The 22,652-nt window shown below is 37.4% G+C and overlaps 1 protein-coding gene across 4 annotated transcripts; it reads left to right on the top strand.

Moving 5' to 3' along the window:
- Positions 1-248: 248 nt before the first annotated feature.
- On the top strand, positions 249-22,505 carry LOC139696789 (single-strand selective monofunctional uracil DNA glycosylase-like). Of its 4 annotated transcripts, none has more exons than XM_071595631.1 (7): positions 249-381; positions 1,012-1,275; positions 1,437-1,595; positions 6,789-6,983; positions 12,818-13,064; positions 15,867-16,141; positions 21,684-22,505. In XM_071595631.1, the coding sequence occupies exons 5-7, from the start codon at positions 12,848-12,850 to the stop codon at positions 21,849-21,851; spliced, it is 660 nt and encodes a 219-aa protein (XP_071451732.1). In that variant the 5' UTR covers positions 249-381; positions 1,012-1,275; positions 1,437-1,595; positions 6,789-6,983; positions 12,818-12,847; the 3' UTR covers positions 21,852-22,505. The 4 variants fall into 4 exon arrangements, with proteins under 4 accessions (XP_071451732.1, XP_071451731.1, XP_071451730.1 ...); XM_071595630.1 differs by having other exon boundaries at positions 249-544; XM_071595629.1 differs by having other exon boundaries at positions 249-845.
- Positions 22,506-22,652: the final 147 nt, after the last annotated feature.

The following is a 22,652-nucleotide window of genomic DNA, read 5'->3' as shown; positions in this document are numbered from 1 at the left end:
AACATTTTGTTGCCAGGGTAATGTTTAGAAAAGGAAAGTCTTCACCATTGCAGGAACAACGAGAAACTGGACATCTAAAATTTTGTAATGCATTATTCTTTCCTACTGAAAGAAATTCCTTTATCATGTGGCACTATTTCAGTTGCACCGCCAGCGTTGAAGCATGGTGGAAACAAACGTGTCATTGTATTTTAATTGTAATTTTCCTGAAAACATATCTTCCCGCCGCATTGCGTTAGTCACATGTTCAGACTTCATGCATATGGCGGGAATGCGTGCTCATAATGTTGAGCATGTTTATGGTTATTTATGGTATTCATTCTATCGTGTCTAGGTAGTGGTTAACCCGGCGAAACTTAACGTTTTCTATTGAGTGAATAGGTTGGTAACATTGCCTCCGAGATTTGCAACCTTCTTATTAATTTGAAAACATTGTCATGAACAATCACGATGGATTGCTACAGTAGTTCAGTTTCGAGCCCCGTTGAAGTTTCAGAGAGGCAGTCCGACTATTCGGTGGCAGATAGACTTTTGGCCATTGAGTGTGCGTTGAGCAACTGTTTAAATGACTTGAAATTTACTTCCCCCGTCAGTTACGTCTACAATCCCTTGGATTATGCCTTTCATCTACATTCCATGTTTGTTAAAAAATACTGTGACTCAACGAAGAGGTTGTTATTTCTCGGCATGAATCCTGGTCCGTGGGGAATGGCGCAAACTGGGGTTAGCCTGCTACTAATAATGTTAAATTCTTCTTGAAGTCATTGCAGTTGTCAAGATGGACCCAGAGAAAATTATAAAAGCCTCTCAAACACGCAGTGCAAAGGAATGTTCATGAAACAATAGTATGCTGGCATTGCAAAGAATTTTAATGTTTGTTCGATCTGAAATGACGACATTAATGTTAACCTTTCAGGAGAAAGAGCTGTCATATTGACTTTTCGCTCGTCTGAATTCATGTAAATGTGTCATAGCGCTGAAAGAAAAATAACTTTCGGTCTTATTTTGTAGATACCTTTCGGAGAAGTGTCCATGGTTCGTGACTGGTTTGAGCTGAATGCAGTGGTTGGTCGCCCGTTAAGAGAACATCCTCAGCGTCTTGTTCGCGGATTATCTTGTCATCGAAGCGAAACAAGTGGGCGTCGTTTTTGGGGCCTGCTTCGCCGAATATGCTCGACGCCTGAGTGTGCTCTTGCTAACGCTGTTGTTTACAACCATTGCCCATTATTGCTGTTATCCGAATCTGGTCGGAATATTACACCTGCAGAATTGAAGGTTACCTATTTTAATTTATGACATATATCTGTGTTTTATTGTAGGATTGGAAATATAACAGAAAATGTGATACTATTTCTTTTTGGGACAAGTTATTCTATTTACCGTCACATATGTAATGACTATCACTAGTAGTAATTTATGCTTTAATAATTCTCAAGAAAGAGCAGCTGGATCTCATTAGAAAGCCATGTGATGCTGCTTTAGTAAATGTCCTGAGACTTCTTCATGTTGGAGTGATTGTAGCGATTGGGAAATATGCAGAAACAAGGGCTAAGTTTGTCCTCCGAGAAAATCCAGACCTCAAGGAGCACATAATGGTAAATACTTAATTAAACAATTATGGTTACAGAATGAATAATCGGGCAGCTCTGCCTTGAACCTAGGCCATATTTTTGTGAAATTTAATAAAATGTATTGGGAATAACTGCACTGCATTCACTCTTCAGTGTTTATTGCTTCGGAATAGTATTTTTTTATAGTGAATACCTCAGTTTCCAGGATAATTAAGCCACGGCGAACCCCAAAATTACATTTTCTCTGAACTTCTTTCTTTTAATTTTGATGACCTTTGAACAAAAAATTAGTTGAATAACGTATGTCAACTGGAAACAAGCGTCCATTGTTGAAACTTTTCTATACTAATGCCAGGGGTGGATCCACTGAAGAGAAGTGGTAAAAATTTCTCCTCCGAACTTTTATAAAAGGCGTAGAAAGAAAGTTGAAAATAGAAGGGAAAGAAAAATTATGAACAAATCCTGTTTTCATTCCATCTGATTAGCGATTTGATCAGTCATGTAATTCAGTCTATGAGGAAGAAGAACCTTTTTAGTTTGAATTTACAAATGAGTTCTAAGCTAGGTCCATAGATAAAATTGGTTCCACACTAAAGACGACTGTTAGAAACCTAATCACAGATGTTGGCCTTTGGGCATTCAAGCCGCCAGCAGGTGCAAATAGTACTGCCAAAGTGGTGTTGATTATGCCCAATAAGAAATTAAAAGAAATCTGCTTTATTTTTATGTAAGATTGTTGCAACAGTGAGGTACAGACCGTGTAACCAAAACATGTGGTCCGAGTATGCTCAAAGTTTTCTAGTAATGCATTATATGTTTAATGTGTTATAGGAGGAGAGGAAGAGGGTTCCTTTGTCTTAGATTTTTGATGGGGTCTGGAACCGTCTCACGTAAGATATGAGTATCCCATGAGACTACATTATTTTGCTTTCTGAACAATCACCAAGAATAAAATGAGTTTTAACTGAGCAATATTCTCTATTAGCAACTGTTTTGTATGTTTCACATTATTGGCATATCTAGGTGCACTATGTCTGTCTTCCTTTCAAACAATGGTAATTTTTATATTTTAATCGCCTTTTACAATGAGAGGATTCATTAAAGAGGTTTCAAACTGGAAGTTTTAAATTGATAGTGCTCAGCGAATAATTTTATGAAACTTCATCTCTTGCAGTTACACTTCACTCTTGACAGTGAAGGATGTCATATTTTATATTTCACTGCACGCAAAGTCTTTGAAATTGTGTGCTCTATATCAATGAATATTAGCAGCCTTAAATTCCACATGATGAGCAGATATCCAACTCCCAACCCAAAAGTAGAGCATAGATATCCCATCATGCGAAATACATACAAATTCATGTGATTGCTGTTCCATCCAATTTCTTTAAATGTGTTGAAAGGCTGTTATATTGGCCAAAACATTTATGACCAAGCAAAAGTTTTTGGTGGAGAACCATTTTGTACTATACTTTTTTGTTTTCAACCAGAAATACTACAGATGAAGAAGTAAAGAAATATATTTTTGGCAAACATTTGGAGGCATATTAAGAGTGACTGATCTCTGTTATCTTAAGAGGGGTTATCTTTTTTAAATATTGTCCCAGAATTGGTCCGAGTCAAAATCATCAGAAGTAATGAATTCACTGATTGCAGTTCTGGAGAGTAAGATTTGATAAGTAAATGATCATTTGGGTGAAATATTTATTATTGCAAAGCAGACGGCAGATAGGTTGGCTTAAAAATTAACCTAGGAGATATGGCTAGCTAGGAAAATTATGGAGTTTATAAGGTAGGGAATGTTGGAAGATTACAGTAGGGTTTTGGCATATATTCCTCTCCTAGGATCTTAGTGTTAAGGTCCTCTTCATTGAGGACCCATAAGCTTGGTTTGAGCAGGATGTTCTGCATGTCTTGTACTTAGCTTCTCTCCGTCATGAGAGTGTGCTCAGCTTGAATTCTTTTCAAATTTAAAAACCTCTCAATTCCCTAATTATAAGATGTGGGAACGTATTGGACTTTATCTGACTGGAAGTCAATTGCCCGCAATATAAATGGCTTTTAAAGCTTCTGATAAAAAGATACATTCTACAATCCATAATATTCTTCAGGTAATTAGCAATTTAACTGTGACAATTTCTAGTGTTGAATGTTTTTTCTCAGCATTATGTGTATGAAAACTTGGCTGTGGGCAATGATGTTTGAAAGGATATTGATTAGTTTAACCCTTAACAGATTTAAATGCATTAATTTAAATCGGTAAGACAGATGATTTTCTAAGAATGGAAAAATATATTTTCTCTGTACAAGGAACCTTTTTAATCTTCGTGATTTTTAATTCTTTTAATGAGTGAACCGCGTCTTTCCTCACAATATAATAAGTAGGCAAGCTTATAAGTATTCTCTCATTTAATGCTCCATTCAAAAATAACTGTGGATAATTATATGATATTATTGAATTGGCTCTTACGGCTAGCAGTATTAAATAAATGAAATGACTCCAATAGCGGTAAACAATTTACCTTTCAAAACAAAGTGCAAATGAGGTTAGTTGGCTAGCACCACAAGTCAAAGAATGGGGTAAAGGTTAAAACAAAAGGAAAGGGATGAGAAAGGTGAATACGAGTGCATGTATTTCGGCCACAGAGTAGCCCTGTAATTGAAACAGGACACCACATGACAAAAGACAATCTAAATCTTCTAAAACAAATGAGGAATAATTTACTTGATGCTTACGAGAGCACTTGGATTTTCAAAGACAGAGGCAATCTCTTAAACGGCAACACAGGACCTATTTCCTACTCCTCATTATTCTCCTTGTTAAATTTGAAATAGTCCTATGTGTTTATATTGAATCTACGGTCTCTTAAATGTTTGTGCTTCTCGTCCCTTCACTTCCGCCCTTTTCCTCTTCCCTAACAGTCACTTCCTTGATCATGAGGTGTTCCCTTCACTCTCTGAAACATTCTTCCCCCTCCCCCCTTCATCAACGGCCATTTCGTAGTAGTAGTATTTAGGGGAGGCGACCGACTGCTGAGGTCACTTGCACCATAGGGGATGGACAGGAAAGGATGAAGGGTGGAGATAAACCTGGCGTCGGCATTAGCCTACTCTTTACGAAAGGCACCAAGGGGTCCGCAGCTTAACGTCCTATCTGACGGACGGCGTACTCACTCAAAGTGCCCTCCACAAAGCACCTCAAGAAGGATCGAGATAACTCTAAGAAAAATATTCAACACCACCGGGATTTGAACCCGAGCCCTCTGGGTGGGAAGCCAATATGAAAGCCACCCCACCAATCCTGATCCCTGCCATTTCGTCCACCTTTCACTTCTCCTTCCCCTACAAACATAGGCTCAACGTTTGTGCTAAGCTTTCCCTTCACTTCCCCCAACTTCTCCAATGCTCGTTTCTCAATCATGCAGCTTCCCCTCCCCTTCACCAACTTTTTGTATACCCAATCTTCTCAAACTCCTCAACTATTGGCTCCCGTCTTTTTCACCCTCCCCACATTTCACACTATTACCCTTATTCCTCCCTATATATTCTTCGGATGCCTTCAACCCTTTCTCACTTCAACGTGTATTGTCGTGACGATTCACCTTCAGTACGCTGAAGAGGGCTACTTTGTGGCCGCAATACACATATTTGTGTTCACCTTTCTCATCCCTTTCCTTTTGTTTTACCTTTACCCCATCCTTTGACTTGTGGCGTTAGCCAACTAACCTCATCTGTACTTAGTTTTGACAGGTAAACTGTTAACCGCTATTGGAGTCATTTCATTTATATGATGATCATTCTGTGGTTTTGAGAATTGATTGAAGCATTATATATTAGCATAATAGCACTATGTGCTAGTGTATATTCACATATCAAGTTGAACTGTATAATAATGTTTACATATTTCTGTATAGTATGATATAACATGTACATATTGCTGTGTAGTTTGTTGCCTTTTTACATATTTCTATTTAGTCTGTGATTTATCATATATGGATGCACCTTATATCACGTGCAATGCTATATTGCCTCTTGCTATATAGTATTGTGTCCTGATCGCCTGGTGAGAATAAGCAATAATACAGTCAAATCTGGTTACTATGCCACTTTTGCTGTGTCCCCACAAAATTCAATGCAAAATAAATTTACTGTGCCACTCCCTACTCTTGCTACTATGCCACTTTTATGCGGAGCTTTTTGCGGAGATATTGCGTGCATGGGACAGATGACTCAGCCAGCAGGGACGCAGAGTGCTGGTCTGTCTCGAGGAATCATAGATAACCTCATGTGCCACTACAGGAAGCTCCTGCTATGCTGCCGGCTTGAGGCCATGGACGAGGTAAAGGAGTTCAAATTCATGTTGCTCGACGCTCTACTAGTCACCCGACCTGCTTGGGAGCAGGTCGGCAAGTCGACGATCAGGCATTGTTTCGCGAAGACCAAGTTCGTCAAAGAGGAGATCCGAACTGAGACACAGGATGCGGAGCTGCTCAAGATATGGGAAGCTCTGCCTGCCCAGGAAAAGATGCACGAGATTGGGGAGATCGAGCTGTCGGACTTTCTTGAAGCCGACAAGTGCCTCGCGACTGGTGGGTCTTTCACGCTGGAGGAGATGCTATGCAGTGCAGAGCAGGTGGAAAGAAAAGATGACGAGATGACTGTCGAGTAGGAAATCGTTCGGTATGACGAAGCCCAGCACACTTGTAGCACCAACCGGAAGTAAATGCAACAGAGAAGCGGGAAGCCCGGTATGATGCAGGCATGCAATCGGCTAGACAGCAAGATGCACGAGATCCGCCGAAAGAAGATGCACCAGCCGACGATTCTTGAGAGCTTTGGACTGTTGGGAAACTTGAGGAATTAAAGCCATTTTTACAAGCCCTCGTTACTATGCCACTCTTGCTCAGTCCCGACAGGTGGAATAGTAACGAGATTTGACTGTATTAAAATAATGTGTGCGTAGGTTGTTATAAATGCAACTTTATTGATTTCAAGTAAATTAAAATTGAAAACTGATGAAATCGTGAATTTTTTAAATATTTCCAAATGGTTTTCACATTGTTTGCCGTTTGTAAAAAAATAGTTTTCACTGCAAGGATTATTCTTGCCCTGCCATCAATGTACATCTATTTACATGCAAACAAACACAAAATCCCTCCACCCCTAAATGCCCTTCCTGGATCTGCCACTGACTACCTTTCTGCTCCTCTTTTTCAGATATTTTATTTGCCACATCCAAGTCCTCGAAACTTTGGCATAAAGGATTGGGAAGGATCTTCCATAGAACTTTTCCAAAATCTTGGAATTACATCTTTATTGAAATCAGTAGAATAAATGCAGAAGCCTCACTAAACTTAAGTTTCTGCAGTTAAAAATTTGTTGCCGAGGAAGATAAAAAGGCCTATGTTAAAGGTAAAATGTATTGTTCTTGTATTTTTCTAGTTTTTCAGTAAACTATAATTGATCACTAGTGGTGTACGATCTGTTTTGTTTTGACTTTGTTGGCAAAGTGTAATGAATGTTATTTTTTAAAGTGCATTTTTCAGTCATGGACATCGGTAATCATACTTGGTTCAAATATTAAGTTAAGATGAGGAAAAGTTGTCTTCTTTGTTTAAGTGGTGAGGTTAAAGTACTTCTAAAATAAGTACAGTTGATTAAATATTAATGTGTCCAATGCTATGAAAAATTAGTTAAAACGATCCATGAAGAGTTTAATGTTGTTAAATTTTAATAGAAAGATGAATTTTCCATCATTATTATTAGTAATCTACCGGTTAAGGTAGGTTTTGCGAGGACACAGCTACCAAATAAATATTTTGTGATTCCTAACAAAACATGATGCAGCAACCTACTCTACATCAAATCCTTCATCTGTGTGTGCTTTTTGTAATTTTCCATATGCTACTACTACTCTTTTAATCCTGTTTTGAATTTTTATCCTGGAAAATATCTCTTTAAGCCACCAAGCATTTCTTGGCATTCAAATGAAGATATACCCTATTTAGCTTCTCAACTATGCTCATTGCTTCAGCATTCTTGTTACCTCACAATGTGTGGTAGTGTACATGACCGTAATTACTTCATGATGTTGTAGGTATATTAATTTATTTGAACACCTTTAAAGCCCTATAAATAACAGGCTGAGAAGATTAATTGATTGCTGAAAGCAATCGGCTGAAAATTGTTAAATCTAGCCACTGCGTTGAGTTTGAATTTTATTTTTTTGTGCTAACTAAATAATTGAAAGTGATTTTTGTCTCGAGAGTGAGCTTACAGCATTTCTGACTCACTTTGGAGATGATATTCAAAATCTGGTTATTTTACAGTTAGATAAGTGAGACTTTTTGCCTTTCTACTCAGTCTAACTCAAAGATCTCTTGGCCAGTAATTTGTTTTCAAAGCATTTTTGTATTATTATTATTGAGCTACTCCTTGCATTATTCAAGGTAAACTTAGAATATCCTCAAAGTGCCTACTGTGATCTAATTGAAGGTTTCCCCATGCTCTCAGCAAATATTAGTGATTGCGGTTCTTCACATCTCCCATTTTGCTAATTTTATCTTGAATTTCTGGATTTTGCTTTGTTGCAATAAGTTCTTAGAGCAATGCCACTTGTCTTGTTTGCTTAAAGATTGGTGGTTCATTGATTGAACTCTGTTTAGACTAAATTAGTGAAAAAAAATTTTTTTTCTCCCTTCCTGATGATATGCTCTTTCTGATTTCAAATTCATTGCTCTGGGGTTATTCCTTATTTTCTCAAAAAACTAAAGTCGTCCAACTGGTTTGAACCCCATTGCCATCAATGCTTTCTCCTGAAGCACTGTCCAGTTTGGCCTGGTGACTCCTATTGCAGTGTAATTGCATGATAGAAGGTTGGGGGGAATAAACTTTTGGCAAGTAAAAACTAAGGTTTTGGAAAAAAAAATGTGACATTTAATTAAAATTCAGTTGTCTTTGAACTAGGAGGAAAAGATTTTTAAACGTTGGAGGCTTTTGAGATTTGGCTTTTAGAAAGAAAGGATAAGCTGGATTGACGAAAAGACAAACTTAGTGCTAAATAGTGTTGAAAACAAGAGGAATTAGTGGAGAAATTGAAAAAGAACCAAAGAAATGGGAGTGTGGGATCGGGATGGTGCAGTGGCTAACGTACTCACTTCCCACCAAGAGGGCCCGGGTTCAAATCTGAGAGACAGCTGATATTTTTCAGTGGTATCCCTACTTGAGGTGCTTTTTTGAGAGCACTTGCAGTGAGTACGCTGCCCATCGGATGGGAAATTGAGCTGCAGACTTCTTGGCACCTTTCGTCAAGAGTAGGCTAATGCCGACGCTGGGTTTCTCTCCACTCTTCATCCTTTCCTGTCCATCCCTAATGGTGCAAATGACCTCGGCTATTGGTTGCCTCCCCTACAACTACTGCTACTAAAAGAAGGAATAGATTGAAGAGATATTAATGATTATGTATTAAAATACCTGTTAGAGGTTTTTGTGGCTTGCTCAGAATTTTTCTGTCTTTGGGTCACTATTTAGTAGCTTTGATTGAAAATGTGTTCACTTTTATGGGAGTTCAGTGGGACCCCCTATCTTTTTGCCCAATTAGGGGCATTGTTTTAAGATGGCGACTCAAAGATATGTTTATTCTCTGTCTCTCTTTGTTGAAGGCTATGATATATTGTATGTAGGAGGGAAAAATGGGGGTAAAAAATAGGGTTTTGTTGAATGGCATAGAGAGAGTGTGGTAATTAAAAGGGGAGAAAGAACACTGCTGTTTAGTTTAAAAGTTTAATTTTATTAAGTGGTCCACCAAATGCTCGTGATTATGTGTAGCAGTTTAAAGTCCCTTCCCAAAACCAGTTACTTGTGATGGTGAAGAATTAAAATGACAGAAATCTCCAAACGTAAGCCAATATCCAAACATAACAGGTCATTACAGAGGTCACATAACACATTTAAACAAAATAACTTAAACGGATGCAGATAAGGTTTATTGAGATTATCATTTAATTTTGGCATAGGATTGACTCTTTCTAGCACTAATAACAAGTTTCGTCGATTTCCTGATTTTATATCAACTTGGTATGGTAATCCAAAGGCTGGTTCTGGGCCAAAGTGCTTTTATGCAATGAAAATAGAAGATAGATAAAATGGATATCAATATGTTAAGTAGTTGAATCAGCAGAATGAAAAATATATTGTGGCTTAATCTTAAACCTGTTTGGTGATTAACCTAAAATAAAGAAGCCAAAAATACCAGGGACTTTCTCTCTTGGTAGAACAGGAAAGTGTTGAAAATGAATCAAATTTCCAAGTTATTTTCACACACAATTCTGGAATGCATGTGTTCAGGGTGACGTCATTGGTGGGAGCATATGCAATGTCTGTCCCAAAAATAAGTGAAATAAATCCGATGAAAAAAATTGTTGCATGTCAAAGTTCAAATTACTGAAAGTCTTCAAGTAGCATCCGTGTGCATTGATGCACCAATGCCAGTGGCAGTCTGGAGACTTCCTGGAAGGGGTCTACAGAAACCTTGTTCAGGCACCTCATCGTGACCTCTTTGACGTTATCCATCATACCAAAATGGTTGCATTTCAAGGTCCTTTTTATTCTAAGAACAAAAAGAAGTCTGATGGTGCCACTGCCCGTGCCAGTGCTGTAGGGCGGTTGGGGTTGTGTTGCCACCTTGTGCAGTTTATAGTTGTGGTGCAGCCTCCAGTAGGTATAGATCTCCTTCCTGACACGTTGAACTCTTTTCCATAGCCTTTCGAGGACTTCCTCATAAACCTTACTGTTTTGCTCTCTGTTCCTGAGGCAGAAACTCTTTGCGGATATTGTTTTGAGTTGAAAAAGATGATATTGTGTACGTGTTTTTATTTTTGGGGCAGACCCTGTAATCAAATTTGCATAAGGGTAGGCTAAAGCCAAGTTGACGAGTTTAATTATGCATAAAGTCATCTTTAGTTTTATGATCCTCATCGTAAGCTGTCAATCTCAATGCATTAATGTATCATGGGTTGTCTATCTGAGTATTGGCTTGTAGTGTGTGGCTCTCCAAGTTTTTCTTTTTTTACATGCCATCTCTTCATTCATTCATGCATCATTTTTTTGGCACCTTCCATTGCCTGCTTCTTATAATTCATCCTTGGCCTTCCTCTGTAGTTCTTCCCCACATTGTTCATTTAATTATGGTATCCAATGAATTATCATGTTGCAGGATTTCCCTCATTTGTTACCCTCTTTTTCTATAAATTCCCAACTCTCCAATCTGACTTGGCATACCCTTCTTAGTACTTCTTCATTTGAAACTCAGGCAATGCATTACATTTTTGTCATTCTTCTGTGGTACCAAATTTCAATCATTGTTTATCTCCTTTCCCTGCTGCCCGTATTGTCCATGTCTCTCAAATGAAGAAAAGTTTATTTCATAGATAAATTTTAAGGTGCCATATGCTTATATCTAGGTTAGTATGTATATATTTGCCATCAGTTTGTCTTCTGATGGTCTATCGAATGAAAGAGAGAATGTACTTTACCACAGAATTAATTTGGTTTGGTGCCATGTGTTTTACCATAATGAGGCATCATTCTCTCTTTCATTTGATGGATGTACAAAACTTCCACCAAGTGCAGCCTGACCCTGTAAGGTTTCTTCTGGCAGTCTGTCACCTACACTATTCTCTTAACTATTTTCCTCTTCCATCACTGGTGACTTTGCAAATGCATTTACAACTTATTCAAGTGCACCATTCCTTAGTTTTGATTGTAAATTATCTTCCTTACATGAAGTGCAGACCATTTTGAAAATGTTATTTGATGTTGAGTTTGTACTTTTCATTCATGCATCACGTTTTACTTTTTCTTTGATCTCAGTAATCGCTCCCTTAGTGTACATTTTAAGGATCAGAGGAATATTTATGAGGAACCCTGGTTTATTCCTTTCTTTATTTGAGCCTCTATGTTTTCTTCTGACTTTTCTGTGAATTTAATGAATTTAGAACACAACAGTGCACAGAAGTACTAAGGAAATGGAAATATTGGCATATAGCAGGATGGCTCTGAGAGCCAAAACAGTGTAATCTCTGGTTTGATAACCTATCATGATGGTTTGAAGTTAATTTACTCACTAAGTTAACCTGCATGCAAAAATGAACCCTTGGATTTAATATTGAATGTGTGCTCTGCAGGATATATTGTAATCATAAGAAGACTTTTATGACAAATAATGTATAAGGGTACTCTGTGGTAACATGCTATTCAAGAAAATAGTTCATAGAATTGTAACCTAGTATAATCTGATTCACTTTTGTGGTAAAGATTTCCACGTCTCTTCTTATAGATGATAGATAATAATAATACTTCATTCATTTTGAAATATGGTACAACTATATTAAATCTTGTCAATATAAATATTATTTAACATGTAAACATAAGTTCTTAAATGCGATGAAGATTATCACAAAAGAATTCATCCAATGAGTAAAGTGGGTGAGCAAGTAACCAGGTATATACCCTATTCTTGAAACTGGATACCACCTGATTTCAACTGAGTAGGCAGATAGTTTTCAGTCGTATGTTCATATTATGAAATGTGTTGTAAGTTGATGATAATCTACAATAAGTAGTTTTTAGATTTAATTTAACTCTTGTGGAGTAGTTATGGATATTAGATATTTATTGGTAAGTTTCTATATTGACTTTCACTTGAATCAGAGCCTTAAAGATATATTAACCAAATACAGTCATGATTCCATTCCTAATAAAAAAGGTTTGCAGGAATCATGTGGTGTTATATTAGCAAGAGAGCAAATAGCTCTCTTTTGTAGTAGCAAAATTTATTTAACATGTGGAGAATGACCCCATAACTCAACACTATAATTCAAATGACATTGAAAGAAGGCATGGTAAAGTGTTAAACAATACTCATTGGAAATGAGAAAGTTGAGCTTTTTTTAACATATAAACAGCTTTACTCAGTTTATTACAGGTTTCTGACTTTGAAAACCTATTTGAAGAAACTTTTTATTACTGAGTAAAATTAATTATTATTATATTGAACCATTATGTTGAGCATTTTATTGTTTCTAGAGATGTTCAAAAAAGGTTTTGATGGAATATGACTTCCTTCCTCTTCTTTTCTTAGACGTGAATGTCAAACTTTTGATGTAATTATTTTCATCTATTTTAACAAATATCCTCCATTCTACATTTGATTGGTCTGGGAATTCAGAACTTTTCCTTTTTTAAAGTGTGAATAACCTGAATTGCCAGAACATAAGATGGAGGAAGCAAAGGAACCTTTGGAAAAAGAAGAAAGCCATGATACAGGTGAAAAGGATATGTGGGACTTAGTCAACTACCCTCTGCTTGCTGAAAGGGCCTTTGACCTGGCAAAAGCTGGATTAGCTGCCGGTGAAGTACCAATTGGATGTTTATTTGCATACTTCCCCGATGAAGTTAGCACTCAAGGGAAGGAATTGCAGCCAATTATCATAGGTATGAAGAGAAATTTTTTTCTTTATAGTGTTTCATTAGAACTGCCATTTGGTAGTTCAGTAAAAACTAGTGGGTAGAACCTTCTGTTGCTGCCTGGATGGTCTTCGTAACAAAGCCTTTGAGCTACACTAAATGCCATGCCATTTTATTGATCCCAGGTCTTAATGGGCTATTGCAGTTGGAATTAAACTAGTCCCCGTTTCCTGAATGGGGAAATTTCACATACTCTAGGGCTTGATATCTCAGTAGTGCTAAGTAAACCATTTAGGATTGAAAAAAGGTAGGTAATATTCACTCACCAAAATCATAGTTGAAAATGATGTGAAATTATTTTCCTAAACATGTCGATTTCACGTGGAGGGACCATAATGTTTCTGCTTTACTCATAGGCTTACTAAAACACTTTTGAAAAATTTTATATTTCATAGAATTGCCTTCCAAAAGCTTTTAATTTGTTCAAGTTCCTATCTGATTATGTATTTTATTATACAGATTCTGATCTATGCAACAATTTCAGAGTGTAAAAATCATTCACCTTGACTGGGATTCGAACCCAGATCCCTCAATATCCGGTCGAGTGCTTTAGCCACTTAAGCTGTCGAGGTGTCCTCTTAAACTCTGAAATTTTTGCATTGAAATGCACATTAGCGGATGACTCCGTTAAAAGTTACTGTTGCGGCATCTCCCACAGTTTCTTTGGACAGATTCTGATGTTATTTGATTCATTATCAATTCGAATTTCAAATCAAAATTTGGCTGAATTTATTTTTTTGGGTTATGCTTGAACAAAAAATTTTTTTTGATAATTTGGTGCTGAAAAGTGAACATAAATGAAGTTTTTACACCCAAACCTTAAGGTTGGTTTCATAAATAAGGGCAGAAATTGAATAATATTAATCCCTTGGGTATGTGTGAAATTAACATGTTAGATAAGGGAGCCAGAGTATACCCCGTAATCCACCAAAAAGGTGTGTGGCAGGAGGTCCAAGTACCAGTTCATGCCCTTGTGCCATCTGTGATTACCCAGAAAGATCTGGAATGCAAAAAACCATGGTTGAGAGTGCCCAGAAGCATCACTAGAAATTAAACCTCACTCTCCTCTTTGATTGGATAGGGTTCTTCTTTATTTGTGTAGTAAACACTCATAAAATGGCAGAGTTATTCTGTAGAAGGTAAGATATTTGTTTTACTTGGAGTAATTAAATATAATATTCATGATTAAGTGTTCACCTTGATGTTTTTTGGTTTAGGATTCTCTCAAAGTACCCTGCTTGTATAGTCATATCTTTGAGTGTGTAGCATGCATGTGAGAGGCTATAAATGCCTACAGAATTAGTCAATTTCGCAAAATAATAAATTAATTTTCCTTCAAAATGGATCCAAATGTCACCATTCCATGAGCTGAACATCATTAATGGGCTCCATATGAGGCCATTGGAGTTCTAAGGTTATTTTTTTCTGTCAAACTGATGAAACCAAATAGTTGAAACTTTTGTTACTTCCCAGCAAATGTCTTTGTGTAGACGTAAACATTTTTTACTTTGTCAACATCTTGATTTTATTCCTGCCAATATTTCTTTTGTATGGGTCCATTTTCCTTGTGGAAACAGGTTGTTCCATGGTCAAGGCCTCTTTAAATCATTGTCATGCAACTTTTGGCCTTATTTTTACTTTTACGCCCACAAATGTTCATCTTTCATATCCATAGCACCATCATTGCATGTCTTAATCGATTCATGATGAATTTCAATGGGTGTTAAACCATGTAAGTGAAGACAAAAAGAATGATTACACACTATTCCTGTGCACTTGGCAATTCCATTTTAATTATTGACAATGTTTTTCACTCCAGTGGCGGCTATATGAACCCTCTCTAAGTTACCTGTACCCTTGATGTCAGAACCTTGACCCTTGTGTATTATGCAGTGCAGCAATCTATGTATTGTGATCATAAAGGTTGTCTGTGTATGTTAAGCTCATCTACTCTTGAGTCACAATGAAGTAATGGGGTGACCTCTGGATTAGGATGAACCTTGTAAGAGTGCTTGTTTGTTGAGCTCCCCATTTTCTTCTAATGTTGAAGTCAAAGAAATAATAAGTTTTAATGTTTGAAATGATGTAGTTATTGTTTAAGAAAAACTAATATTGAAATTGAAATAAGGTTTTTGTTTCAGTGGGTTAAATATTTCTAAGTATTAGGGTCTTTTCTAGGTTGAATAACTTCAAAAATAGGCTGAGTTTGCTTCATCAGATTGCGCTTTGAAAATGCAATCTGATGTAGTAAATTTCAGATTGCACCATCTAGATGCATTTTGGGTGGTTTTTGCTAGTTTTTGCCTAAAATACCCTGCCATCAAACAAGCATACATTTATTGCAATTTGTTTCTTTTAACTGACTGACTGCTTAGGAAATTTTTAAAATTTTACAATTGTTTCTCCTGTGTTAATTTTAAATTTGTTATCAGAGTAATGCTTTTTATTTTTTTCATAATTTAGGTAATGAACATTTTTTTAATTAATTCTTGCTTAGCCATTTACATTCAATTAACATTATTTCCATCAAAACACCTGCAATTCTCGCCATTTATCTTAACACTTTTACAACTCATTTATTTGGTATTAAATTCAAATTATAAATTGTTTAATTATTTTTGCTATCAACCTTTTCTGATTTTAAGAGAGTTAGTTTGAGTGTAATGGATACCTTTGTCCTTAGAGTTATGTCCACAGATAATGAACCCTTATATTTGGTTCTTGCTATAAGGAATATATATTAAGATAATTTTCAATTCTTTCATATAGCTGAATGTTATAACACTCCCAATCGGAACAAGAATGCCACCTGCCATGCAGAAATAAATGCAGTGGACCTAGCAATTGAATGGGCTAAGGAAAACAATGTCCCACTCTCAACTCTTTGGCCCAGGACCAGTGTGATTGTAACTGTTGAGCCATGTGTAATGTGTGCCGCTGCACTGGTATATATTGGCGTTCGCCATGTGAGATATGGCTGTAGCAACAAACGGTTTGGTGGATGTGGATCTATTGCAGATGTCCCTCTCCATGAGGGGTCTAAGGTATAAATAGTGAACTGAATGCACTTAGAATAGAACTGCAAGTTTGCCCAATAAATATCTCGGAATGATAATGCATATAGGTGGTCTCCAAATTATCACGTTGTTGTGGTTGTGTAGGTTTGTAAACATTATGGTATTAATGCTTACTTAGGTGTCATTTATTTTCCCAAAAGTGGTTTACCTTCAGCGAACTTATTTTTTAAAAGTCCTATTAGTTAGAATTAAAGTAGAACTAATTACAAGGAACTGCAGGAGATGCCAGATGACAGTAACTTCTAACAGGAACGTTGTTGAGGCATCTCATCACGGCCCCTTTGACATTATCCAGCGATTCAAAATGGTTGCCTTTTAAGCTCCTTTTTATTCTTAAGAACAAAAATAAGTCCAATGCGGCCACATCAAGCCAGTTGGGTGGACGGAGCAGCAATACCACCATGTACTTTGCTAAGTACTCGGTCAAGGCAGTGTGGGATGACACAGCAGTGCAGCCTTCAGTTAGGAAGGATCTCCTTCTTTACGAGTTGCACTCTTTTCCACAGCCTTTCAAGGAAATCCACATAAAACTTAAGTATTCATTCTCTGTCCCTGAGGAACAAACTCTTGGTGGATAATGCCTTTTGAAAAAGACAATGAGCATAGGGATGCTTATTTTTGGGGGGGGGATCGAGATGGCGCGGGGGCTAACGCACCGGCTTCCCACCCAGAGGGCCCAGGTTCAAATCCCGGCGGTGTTGAATATTTTTCAGAGGTATCTCGATCCCTACTTGAGGTGCTTTGTGGAGGGCACTTTGAATGAGTACGCTGTCCGTCGGATGGGATGTTAAGCTGTGGACCCCTTGGCGCCTTTCATAAAGAGTAGGCTAATGCCGATGCCGGGTTTGTCTCTACCCTTCATCCTTTCCTGTCCATCCCCTATGGCACCAATGACCTCAGCTGTCGGTCGCCTCCCCTAAATACTGCTACTTATGTTTGGGACAGAACCTGTATGGCCAGAACCAAGGATCAAATCGGGCTCACACAAGTGCCCTTTTTTATTCAAACTTACTCGCATGATTGTACAAGGTGCGGCAGCGTAACTTCCTTTTTTCAATGCAAACTGTCTCTGAAAAAAGGAAGTTATGTTTTATGTTGCTGGACCCTGTATTTATTCTTCGTGGGAGTATTCATGGTTTCCATGGCAACCTCACACTTGGTCTCTGTGCTGAAGAAGTGGAATGTTGTGATGAGCTCTCAAAATTGTGAAGAGGTTTCTCAGAGACATTTTCACTGAGCCTTTCATGGCTGCATAATTTTATAGAGTAAAGAAATCATGCAATTTATGCATGCAGGTTTCACCTTTCAATCAATGAATTTATCTTCCTTGTCTTTTAATGCAGCATAGGTATGATCAAAGGCTTGAGATAAAGCATTGAAGGCATGAAGCAGTTTTGTTAATCTTTTTCCTTGCTTCCTTTATACATCCTCTTCAAGGTCAATTGTGAGCTCTACAACTTTATGCAACTGTGTTTTCATAATTTGTTAAAAACCCTGTGAAACCCATGAACTTGGGACAATTCTTCCCAAACTCCATTCATGTTCTATTGTTTCAGGCTTCACTTTGTGGAAGTAATTGATATCCATTATTGAAATAGAAAGAAAGACTCATACTTTTCCACAGATTTTCTGTGGAAAAGTACGAGTCTTTCTTTCTATTTCAATGATGGATATCCATTCATGTTTGTTTTTTTAACTTCTTCCCTGGCTACTGCCAAAATGCCGCTGTTCACAACTGATTATTTGCATCTGCGTACGGCATTCTTTGAATTTCAGTAATACAAACTAGGGATTCTTGAAAGTCCTGTAAGTAATTATGGTAAATTTTCCGTAAGTCATAATTAAAAGCAATGGTAACTATGGGGTGAAATATTTTGCTTGGGTCTTCAAATGCAAAAGTGACAGTTTTTATTGTTCATATAGCTCTCATTGAATATGATAACACAAATTAAATGAGGTATAACGCAGAGACAGAATGAAATTGTGGAAAAAACTCACCTCTTGGACAAAAGAATGAAGGCCAAATAAGTGTACGCTTGGCTACAACAATAATTTGGCTGTAACAAATTGTCCAAGAATTGAAGTGGAATGACAGTGAAAAAATAGCCATGTTAGTGGTTTAAAATGTTAGTTCTTTTTTCCAACTGTCCCGTGTTACTGATGTAACGTAGTCATTTCAATAAAATTGTAGTAATAAGAGAAGTGGTGGAGTAATGAGATTTGCAAATCATTTGTTTGACTTTGGCATGATTTGGACATAATTTCCTCAAGAATATTTTAATTTTATGATTTAAGTGATGGAATAACAAACTTAGGATATTAAGAATCCATTTATATCCATTGACTGTGGAGATGCCTTGATTATTCTGCAGACTTATGAATTGTATACTTATTACAAAATGATAAAGTGGCACTCTGGATCGGTATTGGTTTTTTTTAACAATTATGTACGAGGGTGGTTCAATAAGTACCTGTGTTTGACGACAAAGGGTGTTCCTGACGGAAGTGTATGTTATAATCGTGTGCTGCCATCTATCAAACGACGGTGAAACAAATTTCAGGCTGATTTAAGGGTTAGTTTGGATTTGGCAGCCATTCGAGTAAGATGTGTTTCGTGATTTTTGCTAAGATGGAAAAAGAGCAGTATCGTTCGGTAATTCGCTTTTTGTTTTTGGATGGGAAGCAATGCGAGGAGATAAAAGTAAAGTTGGATGCTGTTTATGGGGACACTTCGCCATCTATGACCACAGTTAGATATTGGTTCAACGAATTTAAACGTGGGCGAACATCTGTTTTTGATGAGGAGCGACCAGGATGCCTGGCAGACGTGGTTACCGAGGAAATCATTCAAAAAGTCCACACCATGATTCTCGCTGATCGATGAACAAAAGTGCAGGAAGTAGCAGAGGCTGTGGGTGTGTTGACCGAAATGGCAATTACTATTTTACATGATAAGTTGGCGATGAAAAAATTGTCGGTCCGATGGGTGCCAGGATTGCTCACGTTGAACAACAAGCTGATCCGGCTGTCAACTTCGAAGCAGTGTTTGCAGCAATTTAAGCGAGATCCGAAGGTATTTTTGCGTCGAGTTATCACTGTTGATGAAGCCTGGATTCATCATTACACACCAGAAACTAAGCAACAATCAAAACAATGGATTTCTCCTGGTGAATCTGCTCCAAAGAAGGCGAAGATGGTCCGGTCGGCCAGAAAGGTCATGGCGACGGTTTTTTGGGATGCAAATGGCGTCATCCTCATGGATTTTTTAGAAAAAGGAAGAACGGTCACTGGGAAATACTACAGTGAGTTATTGGACCGCTTTGACAAAGAATTGAAGGAGACACGGCCGCATTTAGCGAAAAAGAAGGTTCTGTTTCACCACGATAACACACCAGCATATCATCCGGAGTTGTCGTCGCCAAACTGCATGAACTACGTTATGAATTGCTGCCGCACCCCCCGTAATCACCCGATCTGGCTCCCTGCGACTTTTTCTTATTCCCTAACATAAAGAAATGGCTCACGGGAAAAAAATTTAGCTCAAACGAGGAAGTTATCGCCGAGACAGAGGCATATTTTGGAGAGTTCAACAAATCCTATATTTTGGAGGGGTTAAGAAAATGGCCGGAACGTTGGGAAAAGTGTATCTTTCTAAAAGGGGACTATAAATAAATGAAAGGACTAACTTTCTAGTTCCACATGAACGATTTATTCACACGACCCGGGTTTCGAAGTAAAACTTCATCATCAGGTGAGATGAAGTTTTACTTCGAAACCCGGGTCGTGTGAATAAATCATTCGTGTGGAACTACAAAGTTAGTCCTTTCATTTATTTATAATGAATCGGTTCCATAAAGTTACACCAGAAACCATCAATTATATTAAGGGGACTATATTGAAAAATATAAAAAATGTTTTTGAAAAAATGGTTTCTTCATTTCTAACATGGGTACTTATTGCACCGCCCTCGTATGTTTGAAGAATCTGATTAATTTAATTATCTGATCTGATAATGTTTTAATTAAACATTCCAAATGGGCTTCTTAAAGCATGTTTCATCCTCTTTCTCAAAAGAGAATTAGCTTCTTTGGTGATTAATTAACTCCTTATTTGTGGAATCCGTGTTACATTTGGAATTTTGAATTGCAATCCTTCACTTATATATTTGAAAAATGTGTATTCATTGGTTTGATGAAATTTGTAAAGGAAACCGAGGTTAGAATTGATGGAAACAAGAGAAATTTTCAGGATTTGAACTGCAAGTTTGAAAAGAAGTGTAGAGAAAAAAACAAAATAGTCGTAGAAAAATTTTAATATTTGCCATTCTCGCCCTCAACAATACTCTGTATGTATTCTGAATTCTGGGCGCATGGATGACGTATTGTCAGTCACTACAGTTATGTCTTTCATGAAGTAAAATTTGATGCTTTGTGGAACTAATTATTTTTTGCAATGGATTAACCTATTCCAAAGAAACTGCAGGAAATGCTGCAACAGTAACTTTTTAACAGGGTCATCCGCTAATATGCATTTCAATGCAACAATTTCAGAGGGTAAAAATCATTCGCCTTGACTGGGATTTGAACCTGGATCCCTCAATGTCCGGTCGAGTGCTTTAGCCAATTCCTATCTTTTAATATGGCATTTAATAAAGTTTCAATGAGGTTTTTCCTGCAGTTTGGACCTTTAGAGTTAAACCCACAAAAATGGCTTTCATTGCAGTAAAAAGAGAAGTTTATTGGCAAAGATGTAGATTCCATACTATAATTATTCCTACTGTCCATACTAAAAAGAAAGACTCATACTTTTCCACAGATTTTATTATACGGTACAACACGTTTCACCGACTTGCGGCATCATCAGGTACAAATTTGCAAAACAGACAGAGCAAGAATATATACCCTCAGGACAGAGTGGGGGCGGGGAGGGTTGGAAGGATTTGAGGGGGGTGGGGGCTCGCAGGTGCGTTGATGGATTGTTTTGACCATTTCCAGGCTAATTTCTCGGAGAGGAGTGGGGAGGGGTATGGGAACAATTGCTCATTACAAAGTGTCGTGTTGGGGTTTACCAAGTGCCTTCTTATCTCTAATTGCTCGAGAGTGTCCATTTTTAATCCTTTTGGGAGTGTGTGTAATATCTCTGGGACAAAATCACTGCTGTGGTCGAATTCTAGTAAATGCTTGGTGAAGAGAGATTTGTTATTCTGATTTTTGTGACACCTTGCGTGTTCCTTGACTCATAACTTGATACTAACCCGGTCTGACCGACATAAACGTATTTCTTGCTCTGTCTGTTTTGCAAATTTGTACCTGATGATGCCGCAAGTCGGTGAAACGCGTTGTACCGTATAATAAAATCTGTGGAAAAGTATGAGTCTTTCTTTTTAGTATGGATATTAAATACTTACACGAAGTGAAGCCTGAAACGATAGAATATATTCCTATTGTATTAACAGTTGGTCATATTTAATGCCAAGGTAAACTAACAGTGACATGGTCTTTCTTTATAGGCAGAGGCTAATGGTCGGGTATGCCCGAAGTTTGTCGGTGGGTGGAGGTCTGAAGAAGCAATAATGCTATTGAAGGAATTCTACAAAGGTGAAAATCCCAATGCTCCATCACACAAAGTGAAAAAGAAGAAGAATAGGGAAAGTGGTGCGACAACTGATAACAAATGATGAAACTTGTCCCATTGTGGTTCACTATGGCTTTGCACCATTAAGTGTGCTACTTACAGAATGTGTTTGGACATAATGAAAGTGCCAATGGACTACATAAATGAAAATAATAAAAACTCACCCATCCAAACAGTTAGTACAATTTTTTTTACAAAATACACACGAATAATGTGAAAGACATGCATATTTGGTCATCAGAAATATCAGTGATTATCTGTGAAGCCAGCCTGGTATATTCCAGTAACTTCCAATTTTTGTATGAAGTTTTAATGTGCTGGCAGCTTTTGGTGTAGGATCATAAGGAAATCAATTTCTTATTGTTGCATAACAAATCATTCCGATAGCCACCCAGGTGAATTGTGTCGTGTTTCAGATATATCATTTGGACATTTCAACTTTGAAAGGTAGAGATTTACCCAGCAAATAATGACTAACAGTGAGTGGATGGGCATCATGCTCAGAATTACGTGTAAATGTTGGCCAATAGAAAGTTGTTTTGGCAAAAGATAAACCATTTAATGAAAATAAGAGACAGGTACACGTGGAAGAAATCTGTATAAAGAATTGTTGGTGATGTGCAAGTGGAAGTTGGAAAGCAGATACTGCTAATTTATTTGTTTGTATGTATTGTGAATTAAAAAAAAATCTAAGTTGTGTAAGCATTGATGAATTTGAAATCTTTTATGCATGAGTTATCCAAGGGCTACTTACCAGGTTTGGCTCTGGGTTATGCCTCTGGTCACCCTCAGCTTTGCACACCTTGTGGTTTTTTTGGTTACTAGATCTTTCTGGGAAATCACG

This window comes from Hetaerina americana, unplaced genomic scaffold (assembly GCF_022747635.1).
Source record: "Hetaerina americana unplaced genomic scaffold, ioHetAmer1.1.p SCAF_7, whole genome shotgun sequence".
NCBI classification, from domain to species: domain Eukaryota; kingdom Metazoa; phylum Arthropoda; class Insecta; order Odonata; family Calopterygidae; genus Hetaerina; species Hetaerina americana.
The sequence above is the reverse complement of the archived record's forward strand: the minus strand, read 5'-3'. Positions and strand labels throughout refer to the sequence as shown.

Excerpts from the sequence above, each read along its gene's own strand:
- LOC139696789 (XM_071595628.1), top strand. The coding sequence starts at position 451 with ATGGATTGCTACAGTAGTTCAGTTTCGAGCCCCGTTGAAGTTTCAGAG. Across the intron at positions 724-1,011 it reads GGGGAATGGCGCAAACTGGG|ATACCTTTCGGAGAAGTGTC; the intron begins GTTAGCCTGCTA and ends CTTATTTTGTAG. Across the intron at positions 1,596-6,788 it reads ACCTCAAGGAGCACATAATG|ATATTTTATTTGCCACATCC; the intron begins GTAAATACTTAA and ends CCTCTTTTTCAG.